The 16,567-nt window shown below is 38.4% G+C and overlaps 1 protein-coding gene across 1 annotated transcript in view; it reads right to left on the reverse strand.

The window, feature by feature from the left end:
* WDR78 (WD repeat domain 78) overlaps positions 1 to 16,567 on the reverse strand; it is a 99,981-nt gene that overhangs the window by 38,924 nt on the left and 44,490 nt on the right. The window contains 2 exon segments of the mRNA XM_010850290.1: positions 1,139 to 1,333; positions 6,932 to 7,087. Coding sequence (XP_010848592.1) covers positions 1,139 to 1,333; positions 6,932 to 7,087 — 351 coding nt within the window.

Below are 16,567 nucleotides of genomic sequence, written 5' to 3' on the forward strand. Positions count from 1 at the left end.
GCCAACAAAGGCCTGTCTAGTCAAGGCTATGGTTTTTCCTGTGGTCATGTATGGGTGTGAGAGTTGGACTGTGAAGAAAGGTGAGCACTGAAGAATTGATGCTTTTAAAGTGTGGTGTTGGAGAAGACTCTTGAGAGTCCCTTGGACTGCAAGGAGGTCCAACCAGTTCATCCTAAAGGAGTTCAGTCCTGGGTGTTCATTGGAAGGACCCATGCTAAAGCTGAAACTCCAATACTTTGGCCACCTCATGTGAAGAGTTGACTCATTGGAAAAGACCCTGATGCTGGGAGGGATTGGGGCAGGAGGAGAAGGGGACGACAGAGGATGAGATGGCTGGATGGCATCACCAACTCGATGGACATGAGTTTGGGTTAACTCCGGGAGTTGATGATGGACAGGGAGGCCTGGTGTGCTGCGATTCATGGGGTCGCAAAGAGTCAGACATGACTGAGTGACTGAAGTGAACTGATGCAACTTTAGAAAGTTTCTATAACCTTCATTTCATTCATTCAAAAATTGAAAAGTTGAATTAAATAATCTCTCAAATCTTTAAAAATATTGTAGCCATAAGAACAGGAAGAATGCCTGTGTAATAAAATTAGGGAGAGGTAATAAAAGCTAGAACCTGGAAAGTATCAATGGCAATGGAAAGGGGTGTTTGACTATGAGAGAATAATTCAATATTGGAACAACAGAGAGGAAAGAACTTATGAGGTTTTGAATCTACGAGACTATCTCTTTCTTTGGGCTTCCAGGTCTGGACTCTCCTGCTATTCCCTTTTAGTGCTGGAAACTATATAAAAATGTCTTCTGATAAGTGATGTGTGTGTATGTGCTAAGTCGCTTCAGTCATATCTGATGCCTTGCAACCCCGTGGACTGCAACCCACCAGGCTCCTCTGTCCATGGGGTTCTCCAGGGAAGAATTACCAGAGTCAGCTGCCATTTTCTTCTCCCTGATAAGTGATAACTCAGTTTAAAGACTGCATCTAGAAATAATAATACCATTTTATTTTTTTAATTACTTGAGCTTGTCTAAAAGCGATTATATTTAAATATCTTTTTTAAAGTATACAATCTTTATTTCAAAACAACACTATTTTTTTAAAAGATGTTTTAGTATATAATGTGTTAAATACCTTTTAAAATAGGAAGCTGACGATAAGCTGCAAGTTTTGGCTGAAATATATTTTCCATTATAACTCGTTCCATAAAAAATAAGTCCTGCTGAAACTTATCAGATTTAAATACTGCATCTGAGTTGTCTTCTTCTTCATCACGAACTTTAGCCAGAATTACATTTTCAATATCCATTAGAGAACTACCTTCACTAACTGTAAAATACAAATATGATGCAATGGTAACATAATTCAAATATTATAATATTAGCTGGTTTGTACATTCTAAAGATTTATCAATGACATTTTGCCATCACTATTTGTATTCCTCCAGTATTCACAACAACTTTAATAGTTACTTATTGAATGTCTTGTAGGAACCAAGCACATGCAAGATATACATATATTATCTCATTCTGGAATCAAAAAATGTGCTGCTTTCAGAAAATAAGCAATGATAACTCATAAGGTAATTTGTATCTCCATATATTTTTATTCAAATTGAAATTAAATCATTATCAGTCTTCATTACACCTTCAGATAAAGGTTTAATTTATTGCTTTATAGAAATACTACACTACTGTTGTTTATTAATGCTATAACAAATTACCAAAAATTTAGTGGACTAAATTTAAAGTTCTAGATTAAATTTAAAATTAAATTTAAAGTGGATACAAATTTAAAGTTCTCTAGGTTCGAGATCAACCCAGGTCTCACTTGGCCAAAACCAAAAGGTTATTAGGGTTATGTTCCTTTCTGAAGGCTCTAGAGAATTAATTTCCTTGCCAATTTCTAGAAGCAACCACCAACCCGCCGTCCATCTTCAAAAGACAGCAACATTGCATCTCTCTGATGGTCCTGCCATTATATCTCTCTCTGACCAGAAATGGAAAAAATACTCCAAAGTACCCATTTGATAGGTTTGGGTCCACTCAGATAATCCAGGATAACCTCCCTCTTTTAGATCCTTAATGTCGTCACATTTGGATAGTCTCTTATCTCATGTAAGGTAACCTATTCATAAGTTCCTGAGATCGGGATGTGTATATATTTGAGGAATGATATTCTACTTATTACTTAGTTAAAACAGAATGAAGGGGAATCCTGCATCCATGAAGATGGAGTAAACACACTTTTCCCTATTCCTTTGCTAAATACAACTAAAATCGTTGGACTTTAATTTTTTTTTTTTTTTAGAGGAAGCCTTTGAAAGCCTTTGTCAGAAGAAGGCAGAGGAAAAAGATTGCTCAGGACCCAGGGAATGACACAGTGGTGCGTTTCCTGGATTTCTTATTACTGCAGATACTCCAGACAAACCTCCTCTCTTTAGCCAAAACCCAGGAAAACAACAACCTTGCAAGAAAGAAAACTTAGGATATAACCATTTCTCTCCAGGAAAAACAGAAAAAATTCTAGCCCCACCCATTCCACAAATACCACTAGCCAAGCTGAAGTCTAGAGTTCCATTCTTGCCAATTCTAACAAGGCTTTCCAATCTCCCAGCCTTCCAGTGGGTGTGGTGTCAGAAAACGCTCAGTAAGGAGCTAGGACTTTCAATCCTACCCAAAAAAGAAAAAAATGACTGTGCTGCCCTTTGTGCAATGTCAGTTAAGATCTCTTGGGAAACATGGAATTCCACAGCTATTTGGCAGTAACAAGGTTCTTCCCAATAGTCAGAGTTGGATTGGTACAGTCAGAACTTACAGAACTGTCCCAAAGTAAAAAAGCCAAGTTCCAATCCATGGTGTCAGGAAGTGTTAATGAGGTGCTCCTATCCCTCCCAGCCATGTAGGTATCAATGGAAGTTAGAGCTCACTATCTACCTTACACAAGGTTAGAGCTCCCCATCTAACATTACAGAACAGAAATGAGATGATCCCCTCTCTCAGTGTAATTGAAGGGCAAGTGAAAAATATGGATTTCTACTCTAGTAATGGGTGCTTCCCAGGTGGTGCTAGTGGTAGAGAATCTGCCTGCCAATGTAGGAAATGTAAGAGACCCAGGTTCAATCCCTGGATCAGGAAGATCCCCTGGAGTAGGAAATGGCAACCTTCTCCAATATTCTATTTTTTTTTCCTCCAATATTCTTGCCTGGGAAATTCCATGGACAGAGGAGCCTGGTGGGCTACAGTCCATGGGATTGCAAAGAGTCAGAAACGACTAAGTGAAGGTGAGCACGTGCACACACACACACACACACACAAAATGGAGCAGTAAACCCTACTTTTACTTTCACCTGGTGGTAATGGAGCAGTGAATTTCCCTGTCAAAATAGTGTCAAACAAATCCTGCTAAAAATGAAGTTTAAACAAGATCCAGTTCTCAAAACATAATACCCCAAGTCTCTAAATTTCAACTGAACGTCACTGATCAAAGAACCAAGAAAATCTCTACTTAAATGAAACAAAAAAACACACAAAATCAATAGAAACCAACACTAAGAGGACAGAGATGCTTAAATTATCTGACAACAGATAAAATATATCTAACATAAAAAATATCTGACAAAAAATTCAACAGATGGGCTCAACAGCAAAATGGAAGGGACAGAGAAGAGAATCAGTGAACTTGAAGAGAAAAATAGAAATTACCACATCTGAAAACCAGAAAGAAAATAATCTGCAAAATATATATATATATATATATGAATAGAGGCCCAGAGACCTCTAACAAGATATATAATATTCACATCATTGGGGAGAGAAGAAAAGGATGAGACCAAAAAAGTACTTGAAGAAATAATAGCTGAAATCTTCCAAAATTTGGCAAAGAAAAACATACAGAATTAAGAAACAGTGAATTCCAAAAAAGATAAACCTAAAGAAATTCACACCAAGATACACCATACTCAAGCTTCTGAAAACTGAAAACAAAACAAAAATATACAAAGCACCAAGGAAAAAATACTGTCTTATATACAGAGGGAAATAAACTAAAAACCTTCTGCATAGCAAGGGAAACCATCAATAAAATGAAAAGACAACCTACTGAATGGGAGAAAATATTTGCAAACCATATATCTGATAAGGGGTTAACACCAAGAGCTCAAAGAACACAATAGCAAAAAAAAAAAAAGACAGAAGATAAGCTAAAGAGACATTTTTCCCAAACGGCACATGAGATGTTCAACACCACCAATTATCAGGGAAATGCAAGACATTAAGTTAAGTGGTCCTTTTCATCATAGGGGACTGGAATGCAAAAGTAGGAAGTCAAGAGATACCGGGATTCAGGCAAGCTTGGCCTTGCAGTACAAAATGAAGTAGGGCAGAGGCTAAACGAGTCTCACCAAGAGAATGCACTGGTCATAGCAAACACCATCTTCCAACAACACAAGAGAAGACTCTACACATGGACATCACCAGATGGTCAATAGTGAAATCAGATTGATTATACTTTTGCAGCCGAAGATGGAGAAGATCTATACAGTCAGCAAAAACAAGACTGGGAGCTGATTGTGGCTCAGATCACGAACTCCTTATTGCCAAATTCAGACTTAAATTGAATAAAGTAGGGAAAACCACTAGGCCATTCAGGTATGACGTAAATCAAATCCCTTGCATACAGTGGAAGTGACAAGTAGATTCAAGGGATTAGATCTGATAGAGTATCTAAAGAACTATAGACGGAGGTTCATGACATTGTACAGAAGGCAGGGATCAAGACCATCTCCGAGAAAAAGAAATGCAAAGAGGCAAAATGGTTATCTGAGGAAGCCTTACAAATAGCTGAAAAGAGAAGTGAAAAGAAAACGACAAAAGGAAAGATATACGAATCTGAATGCAGAGTTCCAAAGAATAGCAAGGAGAGATAAGGAAGCGTTCCTCAGTAATCAATGTAAAGAAATAGAGGAAAACAATTCCTTTGAGAAAATTAGATACCAGGGGAACATTTCATGCAAAGATGGGCACAATAAAGAACAGAATGGACCTAACAGAACCGGAAGATATTAAGAAGAGGTAGAAAGAATACACAGAACTATACAAAAAATATCTTAATGACCCATGAAGGTGTGATCACTCACCTAGAGCCAGACATCCTGGGATGCGAAGTCAAGTGAGCCTTAGGAAGCATCACTACGAACAAAGCTAGTGGAAGTTATGGAATTCCAGCTACTTCAAATCCTGAAAGATGATGCTGTGAAAGTATTGCACTCAATATGCCAGCAGTTGCCACAGACTGGAAAAGGTCAGTTTTCTTTCCAGTTCCAAAGAAGGGCAATGCCAAAGAATGTTCAAATTGCTGCACAATTGCACTCATGTCACACACTGGCAGGTAACGCTCGAAATTCTCCAAGCTAGGCTTCAACAGGACATGAACCGAGAACTCCCAGATGTTCAAGCTGGATTTAGAAAATGCAGGGGAAACCAGAGATTAAATTGCCAACATCCGTTGGATCATAGAAAAAGCAAGAGAATTCCAGAAAAAACATCTCCTTCTGTTTCACTGACTACATGAAAGTCTTTGAGTGTATGGCTCACAATAAAATATAGAAAATTCTTAGAGATGGGAATACCAGACCACTTTATCTGCCTCCTGAGAAATCTGTATGCAGGTCAAGAAGCAACAGTTAGAACCAGACATGGAACAACGGACTGGCTCTAAATTGGGAAAGGAGTTCGTCAAGGATGTATACTGTCACTCTACTTATATAACCTATATGCAGATAACATCATGTGAAATGCCAGGCTGGATAAAGCACAAGCAGAATCAAGATTGCCAGGAGAAACAGCAATAACCTCAGATATGCAGATGACGCCATTCTTATGGCAGAAAGTGAAGAGGAACTAAAGAGGCTCTTGATGAAGGTGAAAGAGAGAGGGAAAAAGCTGGCTTAAAATTCAACATTCAGAAAACTAAGATCATGGCATCCGGTCCCATCACTTCATGGCAAATAGATAGGGAAACAATGGAAACAGTGACAGGCTTTATTTTCTTGGGCTCCAAAATCACTGCAGATGGTGACTGCAGCGATGAAATTAAAAGACACTTGCTCCTTGGAAGAAAAACCATGACCAACCTAAACAGCACAGACATTACTTTGCCAACAAAGGTCCGTCTAGTCAAAGCTATAGTTTTTCCAGTAGTCATGTACAGATGTAAGAATTGAATCATAAAGAAGGCTGTACACAGTGAAGAATTGATGCTTTTGAAGTTTGGTGTTGGAGAAGACTCTTGAGAATCCCTTGGACAGCAAGGAGATCAAACCAGTCCATCCTAAAAGAAATCAACCCTGAATATTCACTGGAAGGACTGATGCTGGAACTGAAGCTCCAATACTCTGGCCACCTTATGAGAAGAGCCGACTCATTAGAAATAAGACCCTGATGCTGGGAAAGTGTGAAGGCAGGAGAAGGGGATGACAGAGGATGAGATGGTTGGATGGCATCACTGACTCAATGGACATGAGTTTGAGCAAGCCCGGGGAGTTGGTAAAGGACAGGGAAGCCTGGTGTGCTGTAGTCCATGGGGTTGCAAAGAGTTGGACACAACTGAGCAACTGAACAACAATGTTAAGTGAAATAAAACAGAGAGAGAAAGACAAATACTGTATGATTTCACTCATATGCAGAATATAAAAAATAAAAACAAAACTCATAAACAAATTGATGGCTATTAGAGGGGAAGGAGGTTGAGGGGTAAGTGAAATGGCTAGAGAGGGAAGTTTATAGAGTGACAGTAACTAGACTTATTGTGGTGATCACTTTGTAGTGTACACAAAGATCAAATTATTATGTTGCACGCTTGAAACTAATCTAATGTTTTAATTCAATTATCCCAATTTTTAAAAAACTGAAATAAATGAAATCTTACTTTTTTCTAAATTACTCCCTGCCACCGTTTGTTCCCAGTCTTTTGAAGGTACATTTGCTTTACTACTTGAGTCAATCATAGACCGTTTTGGTGGTAAAGATGAAAGTTCCATAGCATTGTAAGAATCATACAAATCCCAAGCCGTGGACATTATACCTAAATAAAGAAAAGGAAGGTAAACATTACTTTAAACCAAATTATAATATTTTAGCTTATATATAGCTAGCTAAAGCAAAATCTAAGGTAAGAATATCTATTGTTCAGGGAAAAAACTATTGTTTTACAGCAATGGCAAGAAATAGTTAATGATGCCCATGGATTGTAGCTTGCCAGGCTCCTCTGTCCATGGCATTCTCCAGGTCAGAAAACTGGAGTGGGTAGCCAGTGATCTTCCCAACTCTGGGATCAAGCCCAGGTCTCCAGCATTGCAGGCAGATTCTGTACCATCTGAGCCACCATGCTAATGCTAAGTCACTTCAGTCATGTCTGACTCTGTGCGACCCCATAGATGGCAGCCCACCAGGCTCCCTCGTCCCTGGGATTCTCCAGGCAAGAACACTGGAGTGGGTTGCCCTTTCCTTCTCCAATGCATGGAAGTGAAAAGTGAAAGTGAAGTCACTCAGTCGTGTCCAACTCTTAGCGACCCCATGGACTGCAGCCTACCAGGCTCCTCCATCCATGGAATTTTCCAGGCAAGAGTACTGAGACACCAGGGAAGCCCCAATTTTAGTTTTGGTAACATCATTACATTTGTTCATTGGATAAAATATAATTAACCTAAGAAACAGAAAACCTAGGAAATAGGTACTATGTACATGCCATAATTATGTATGTTAGAATAATAAATCAGGATTGTGACTTCCTAATTCTATACTATCATACACAATTGAAATCTTATTTTAGCTACTATCAGAAAAATGGTATTCCTAACTATACCTAAGTTTTGAGTATTTCTGAGTGTAAGATTGTGTAAATAGTTTTTAAAAGTTTTAAAACATTGTTTCTATCTACTGGTTTAATTCAGGCTATAATAACAATTGGCCATATAACATTAATAGAAAAATAATTTTATTTTAGCCGAGTAAAAAGACGTGATTACTGTAAAAGAAAAGGTAAATAAGACTTACATTTCCATAACCTAGAAACAACTGGTAACATTTTCATGCATGTCCTTCCAGACTGACATAAATATATATGTGTTAGCACATGAATAAATACATATGCATTTTTTAATTAAAATGATCTCATATCACACATACTTCTTAAAAGATTTTTTACTATACTATATAATATACATAGAAAACAAACTGTCTTTATGAAATGTACCAACTTTTAGAATTTAACTGTATTTTAAAAAGTTAGCCAGGAACACTAATACATTCATTGAATTATCCATTTATTTGAAATGCAACTTCTATAATAAAGTATTGCATGTGGACTGTTAGGTAGGAAACTTTTTGTCAGTTTTTCTAAATCTTTACAGAGGCAACTTCAGCTAAATTGACATTTCTGGCTTCTCTATGTCCTTTATTCATACATTACCAGGCAAAGAGAAATGACTAATCCTACAGGAAAGTTTAGGAGATGGAATTACAATTTGGCCACTTCCGGATTCTTTTGTTAAGTCTGCTCATTTGCAGAAAGCATGAATTCTCATCTGTTCTCACCCATGCACAGAAGGTCTGCGCTTTCTAGCTGTGCCAATTATTGTTGGTATTCTTCTGAAGGGAAGAAATAGCAAGTCCACTCAGCTGTGGATGAAAGGCTACATGTTTCAATTAGCTTCATCAGTGGCAAAGGCACTTTTTAAAATTTCCATCTCTTCTATTGATCCATAGTCTCAATATTTACTTGATCTTTGTCAAATTCTTTAGTATAAACTGTAGCATTGGTTTTAAAAATTCCAATTGGAGTATAGTTGATTTACAAGGTTGTGTTAGTTTCAGGTGTATAGCAAAGTGAATAGGTTATATACACACATATATCCATTCTCTTTTATATTCTTTCCCCTTTAGAATTCCCTGAGCTAACTAAGAAAAAAGTACTAATATCATATGAGAAAGAGAGGATGTCCCTGCAGATTCCATGAACATTAAAAAGATAACAAAGGAACACTATGAACAAACTATCCCAATAGATTTTACAATCTTGATGAAACTGACCAATTCCTTGAAAGACACAGTCTGCCAAAACTCACACAAGAAAGAATAGACAATCTGTATAGCCCTATCTCGATTAAGGAAATGGAGTCATAATTAATAATCTTCCAAAACTAAAAGCACTGGGCTCAGATACAGGTATTGAATTCTACTAATAATTTAAGGAGAAAATTGCACCAATTCCCTGTAACATCTTTCAGAAGATAGAAATAGAGGGAATACTTAACTCATACTTTGAGGCCAGCATTACTCCAATACCAGAAACAGACCATAAGAAAGGAAGATGGCAGACCAATAACTTTCATGAACATAGATGCAAGAATCCTCTACAAAATGTTAGCAATCAAATCCAACAATATATAAAGAGAATTACACACCACAACTAAGTGGAGTTTCTCCCAGATATGCAAAACTAGTTCAACACTGGAAAATTGATTGATGTAATCCATAATATCAGGCCAAAGAAGAAAAATGACTTGGTCATATCAACAGATTCAGAAAAGGCACTTGGCAAAATCCAACACTCATTCATGATAAAAACTTGCAGTAAACTAGGAATAGAGGTGGAACTTCCTCAACTTGATAAAGAACACCTACAAAACCCAATGAGTTTCTTCTAGAAACTAGAAAATATTTCACTAAGATCAGGACAAGGCAAAGATGTCTCCTCTTACCACTCCTTTCAACATCATACTGGAAGTCCAAGCTAATGCAGTAAGATAAGAAAAAGTAAATGCTAATAAAAGAAGTACAGAATGGAAAGGAATAAATAAACTGTTTTTCAACTCAGATGACATAATCATCTATATAGAAAACCTGAAAGAATTAACAAAAAAACTACTGAACTACTAAGTGATTACAGCAAAGTTTCAGGGTACAAGGTTAACACTATGCAAAAATCAATCTCTTTGCTATATATTAACGATGAACAAAGGAATTTGAAATTTGAAACAATATGATCTACATTAGCACCCAAAAGCGAAGTAGGAATAAGTCTAACAAAATATGTACAAAACGTAAGGAAGACTATAAAACTCTGATGAACAAAATTAAAGAATGAAATAAATGGAGAGATATTCCATGTTTATTGATAGCATGACAACTCAGCATTGTCATGATGCCTGTCCTGCCCAAATTGATCTATAGATTCAATGCAATTTCAATCAAATCTAAGCAAGTTACTTTGTGCATATTAACAAACAGATTCTAGGGGAGACTCTCAAGATGGTGGAGGAGTAAGACGTGGAGATCATCTTCCTCCCCACAAATACATCAAAAATACTTCTGCATGTGGAACAACTCCTACAGAACACCTACTAAATGCTGGCAGAAGACCTCATGCTTCCAGAAAGAAACCAACACAACATTGTAAAGCAGTTTTCCTCCAATTAAAAAAGAAGTGAATTGACAAAAAGGAACTGATTCTAAAGTTTACATAAAGGGACAAAAGACCCAGAAAAGCCAGCACAATATTGAAGACAAAGAACAAAATAGGAGCACTGACACTACTCAACCTGAAGACTTACTACACTGCTACAGTAATCAAGATAATGTGCACGGAACAGAATAGAGAGCTCAGAAAAACACTGACATTAACATAGTCAGCTAATGTCTGTCAAAGGAACAAAAATAGATGAAGCAAAGATAGGCTTTTCAACAAATGGTGCTGGAACAAACCGGACATCCAAGTGCAAAAAAAAAAAAAATTAATCTAGATACAGATCTTACATCCTTCAGGAAAATTAACTAAAAACTTGTTTTAAACCTAAAAGTAAAAGGCAAAACTAGAAAACTCATAGAAGAAAATATAGGCAAAAATTTAGATGACCTTGAGTATGGCAATAACTTTTTAGAAACAACAGCAAAAGTACAATCTATTAAGCAATAATTGATAATCTGGGTTTCATTAAAATTAAAAATGTCTGCTCTGTAAAAGAAAATGTCAAGAGAATAGCAAGACAAGCCACACACTGGAAGAAAACATTTGCTAAAGATACAATTGAAAAAGGACTGTTGTCTAAAATATACAAATATCTTTTGATCCTTAACAATAAGAAAACAAACAACCAAATTTTAAAATGGGCCAAAGAACTTAACAGATATCTCATCCAAATAAAAAGGCATACAGGTGGCAAGTAAGTATAGGAAAATATACTCCTTATCATATGTCATCATGGGAAAATAAGTTAAAACAAAAAATGAGGGGAATTCCCTGTGATCCAGTGGTTGGGACTTGGCACTTTCACTGTGGGGATCAGGGTTTGATTCCTAATTGGTGAACCAGAATTCCCCAAGCCATGCAGCATAGCCAACCCCCACCCAAACAAACAAAAATAAGTTACCACTGCACACTACTAGAATGGTCAAAATCTGGAATACTGACAACACGAAATGCTAGTGAGGATGTGAAACCACAGTAACTCTCCATCACTGCTGGTAATGGTACAATCACTTTAGAAGGCAGTGTGGCTATTAAAAATAAATAAATAAAAATACTGTTTCCATACAATCTAATAATCACACTCCTCAATATTTACCCAAAGGACTTAAAAACCTATATCTACACAAAAACTTGCACATAGATATTTATACCAGCCTTACTGATAAGTGCCAAAACTTGAAACAATCAAGATGCCTTTCAGTAGGCAAATGAATAAATTAACTGTTGGTACGTCCAGATAAAGGATAATTAAGAATCTGGCTACCTATGGTTTTATAAGCCTTCTATGAGGGAGGATAGGATTTCAGGGACTCTCTGTGTATAGAATTCAGTATGCATTGGGGGTATTTGTTTGGGGTTTTTTTGTAGTTTTTTTGTTTGTTTGTTTTGCTTAAGTATCCATTGTATAGTCAGCTATGGTTTTTCCAGTAGTCATGTACAGATGTGAGAGTTGGGTCATAAAGAAGGCTGAGAGCCAAAGAATTGATGCTTTTGAACTGTGGAGCTGGAGAAGACTCTTGAGAGTCCCTTGGACTGCAAGGAGATCAAACCAGTTAATCCTAAAGGAAATCCACCTTGAATATTCATTGGCAGGACTGATGCTGAAGCTGAAGCTCCAATATTTTGGCCACCTGATACATAGAGCTGACTCACTGGAAAAGACTCTGATGCTGGGAAAGATTGAGGGCAGGAGGAGAGAGGGGCGACAGAGGATGTTTTTTACAAAACATCACTGACTCAGTGGACATGAATTTGAGCAAACTCCAGCAGATAGTGAAGGACAGGGAAGCCTGGCATGGTGCTGTTCATGGGGTCACAAAGAATGACTCAGTGACTGAACAACAACAACCCATGTCTTGATCTGTGCCTGGTATTCTCCATCTAAAGAGCCTCTATTTTGTCCTCTCCAGAGTAGAAATTTTTGACATATTCCAGGGTAGAAGAGGGGTAGTTTCTCAGAGAAGGTACTTTATTCCTTTTGTGACTGAATTATATTCCATTATATGTATTTACGAGTCTTCCTGATAGCTCAGTTGGTGAAGAATCTGTCTGCAATGCAGGAGACCCCAGTTCAATTCCTGAGTCAGGAAGATCCACTGGAGAAGGGATAGGCTACCCACACCAGTATTCTTGGGCTTTCATTGTGGCTCAGGTGGTAAAGAATCCACCTGCAATGTAGGAGACCTGGGTTCAATCCCTGGGTTGGGAAGATCCCCTGGAGAAGGGAAAGGTTACCCACTCCAGTATTCTGGCTTGGAGAATTCCATGGACTGTGTAGTCCATGGGGTCACAAAGACTCAAACATGACTGAGAGACTTTCACTCACTTCACATATGTATTTACACACTTTGTCTGTTCATTCATTCACTGATTGACATTTCAGTTGTTTCTACTGTTTGACTGTGGTAAGTATTGCTTTCAAGAACTTGTGTGTACATGTATTTGAGTACCTAGTTTCAATTCTATGAGGTATATACCTAGGAGTGGAACTGCTGAGTCATAAGGAAAGTCTTTCTCATTATTTGAGGAATTACCAAACTATTTTCCAGAGCAGCTGAACCATTTTACATTCCCAGCAGCACTGTATGGGAGCTTCAATTTATCAACTTCTTTGTCAATGCTTGTCCTCTGGTTTGTTCTTTTTAATTATAGCCATTTAATGTGGGAGAAGCAGCAACTCATTGTGGTCTTTACTGTATTCTCTAATGACTAATGGTGTTTAACATATTTTCTTCTGCTTGTTGGTCATTTGTTTTCTTCCTTTGGAAAACAAGTTCAAGTTTTATGCCCACTGTTTTATTCTGTTGTCTTCTGGTTCTTGGATTATAAGTGTTTTGTATATAGTCTGGATACTAGACCTTAAGAGAAATAGGATTTGCAAATATCTTATTCCATCATGTAAGTTGTCCTTTCACTTTTTTGATAGCTATTTGATGGACAAAGCTTTTAATTTTGATGCAGCTCAGTATTTTTTCTTTTGTTCACAATGATTCCAGTGTCATATCTAAGAATCTACTGTCAAGGCAAAGGCAAAAATATCTACCTCAAATTTTTTAAGAGTTTTATAATTTTGGCTCTTATCTCACGTCCAAGGGCAAAGGAGAAGCCCCAGCAAGACAGTAGGAGGGGTGAAATCACATATAGAATCAAACTATATACTTGCCAGAGACACTCAGAGGGCTCAAACAAACCTTGTATGCACCAGGACCCAGAGACCCCACAGAGACTGAGACAGAACTGTGTTTGAATGTCTCTTGCAGAGGTACGGGTCAGCAGTACATTGCTGCAGGGGTTATGGGTGCAGTAGACCTGGGTATGGCATAAGTCCTCTTGGAGGAAGTCGCCATTAACCCCACCATAGAGCTGCCAGAACTTACACAAGAATGGGGAAACAGACTCTTGGAGGGCACAAACAAAACCTTGTGTGCACCAGGACCCAGAAGAAGGGAGCAGTGACCCCACAAGAGACTGACCCAGAGTTGCCGATGAGTGTCCAGGAGTCTCCAGTGGAGGCACGGGTTGGTGGTGGCCTGCTGCAGGGTTGGGGGCACTGAGTGCAACAGTGCAAGCATGGGACCTTTCGAAGTAGGTCAAAATTATCTTTATCACCTCCACCATAGTTTGGCCTCAGGTCAAATAACAGGGAGGGAACACAGCCCCGCCTATCAACAGAAAATTGGATTGAAGATTTACTGAGCATGGCCCCTCCCATCAGAACAAGACCCAGTTTCCCCCTCAGTCAGTCTTTCCCATCAGGAAGCTTCCATAAGTCTTTTACCCTTCTCCTATCACTTCATGGCAAATAGATGGTGAAACAGTGCAAACAGTGGCTGACTTTATTTTTTTGGGCTCCAAAATTACTGCAGATGGTGACTGCAGCCATGAAATTAAAAGACACTTACTTCTTGGAAGGCAAGTTATGACCAACCTAGACAGCATGTTAAAAAGCAGAGACATTACTTTGTCAACAAAGGTCAGTCTAGTCAAGGCTATGGTTTTTCCAGTAGTCATAGATATGAGAGTTGGATTATAAAGAAAGCTGAGCACAGAAGAATTGATACTTTTGAACTGTGGTGCTGGAGAAGACTCTTAGAGAGTCCCTTGGACTGCAAGGAGATCCAACCAGTCCCTCCTAAAGGAGATCAGTCCTGGGTGTTCATTGGAAGGACTGATGTTGAAGCTGAGGCTCCAATACTTTGGCCACCTGATGCAAAGAGCTGACTCATTTGAAAAGACCCTGATGTTGGAAAAGATTTAAGGCAGGAGGAGAAGGGGACGACAGAGGTTGAGATGGTTAGATGGCATCACCGACTCAATGGACATGAGTTTGGGTAAACTCAAGGAGTGGGTGATGGACAGGGAGGCCTGGCGTGCTGTGTTTTATGGGGTTGCAAAGAGTCAGACACGACTGAGCGACTGAACTGACTGACTGATCAGAGGGCAGAAGAAATGAAAACCAGAATCACAGAAAACCAATCTGATCACATGGACCACAGCCTTGTCTAACTCAATGAAACTATGAGCCATGCCATGTAGGGCCACCCAAGATGGACAGGTCATGTTGGAGAGTTCTGACAAAACATGGTCCACTGGAGAAGGAAATGGCAAACTACTTCACTATTCTTGCCTTAAGAACCTCATGAACAGTATGAAAAAGCAAAAAGTTAGGACACTGAAAGATGAACTCCCCAGGTCAGGAGGTGCCCAATATGCTACTGGAGACCAGTGGAGAAATAACTCCAGAAAGAATGAAGAGACAGAGCCAAAGAAACACCCAGTTGTGGATGTGACTGGTGATGGACGTAAAGCCCAAGGCTGTAAAGAGCAGTGTTGCATAGGAACCTGGAATGTTAGGTTCATGAATCAAGGCAAATTGGAAGTGGTCAATCAGGAGATGGCAAGAGTGAACATCAACATTTTAGGAATCAGCAAATGGACTTGAATGGGTGAATTTAACTCAGGTGACCGTTATTATCTACTACTATGGGCAAGAATCCCTTAGAAGAAATGGAGTAGCCATCATAGTTAACAAAAGAGTCCAAAATGCAGTACTTGGATGTAATCTCAAAAACAACAGAATGATCTCTGTTTGTTTCCAAGTCAAACCATTCACTATCACAGTAGTCTAAGACTATGCCCTACCAGTAATGCTGAAGAAGCTGACATTGAATGGTTCTATGAAGACCTACAAGACCTTCTAGAAATAACACCAAAAAAAGACGTCCTTTTCATTATATGGGATTGGAATGCAAAAATAGGAAGAGATAGCTGGAGTAACAAGCAAATTTGGCCTTGGAGTACAGAATGAAGAAGGGCAAAGGCTAATAGCATTTTGCCAAGAGAATGCACTGGTCATAGCAAACACCATCTTCCAACAACACAAGAGAAGACTACATGTGGACATCACCAGATGGTCAATAGTGAAATCAGACTGATTACATTCTTTGCAGCCAAAGATGGAGAAGCTCTACACAGTCAGCAAAAACAAGACCAGGAGCTGACTGTGGCTCACATCATGAACTCCTTATTGCCAAATTCAGTCTTAAATTGGATAAAATAGGGAAAAACACTAGACCACTATGATATGACCTAAATCAAATCCCTTACAGTTATACAGTGGAAGTGACAAATAGATTCAAGGGATTAGATCTGATAGTGTGCCTGAAGAACTATGGATGGAGGTTCATGACATTGTACAGGAAGCAGGGATCAAGACTATCCCCAAGAAAAAGAAATGCAAAAAGACAAAATGGTTTTCTCAGGAGACCTTACAAATAGCTGTGAAAATAAGAGAAGTGAAAGGCAAAGGAGAAAAGCAAAGATGTACTCATTTGAATGCAGAGTTTCAAAGAATAGCAAGGAGAGATAAGAAAGCCTTCCTCAGTGATTAATGCAAAGAAATGGAGGAAAACAGTAGAATGGGAAAGACTAGACATCTCTTCAGGAAAATTAGAGATACCAAAGGAAACATCATGAGAAACGCTGGACTGGAAGAAACACAAGCTGGAATCAAGATTGCCGGGAGAAATATCAATA

The sequence above is a fragment of the Bison bison genome, unplaced genomic scaffold, assembly GCF_000754665.1.
Source record: "Bison bison bison isolate TAMUID 2011002044 unplaced genomic scaffold, Bison_UMD1.0 scf7180017864290, whole genome shotgun sequence".
Taxonomy (NCBI): domain Eukaryota; kingdom Metazoa; phylum Chordata; class Mammalia; order Artiodactyla; family Bovidae; genus Bison; species Bison bison.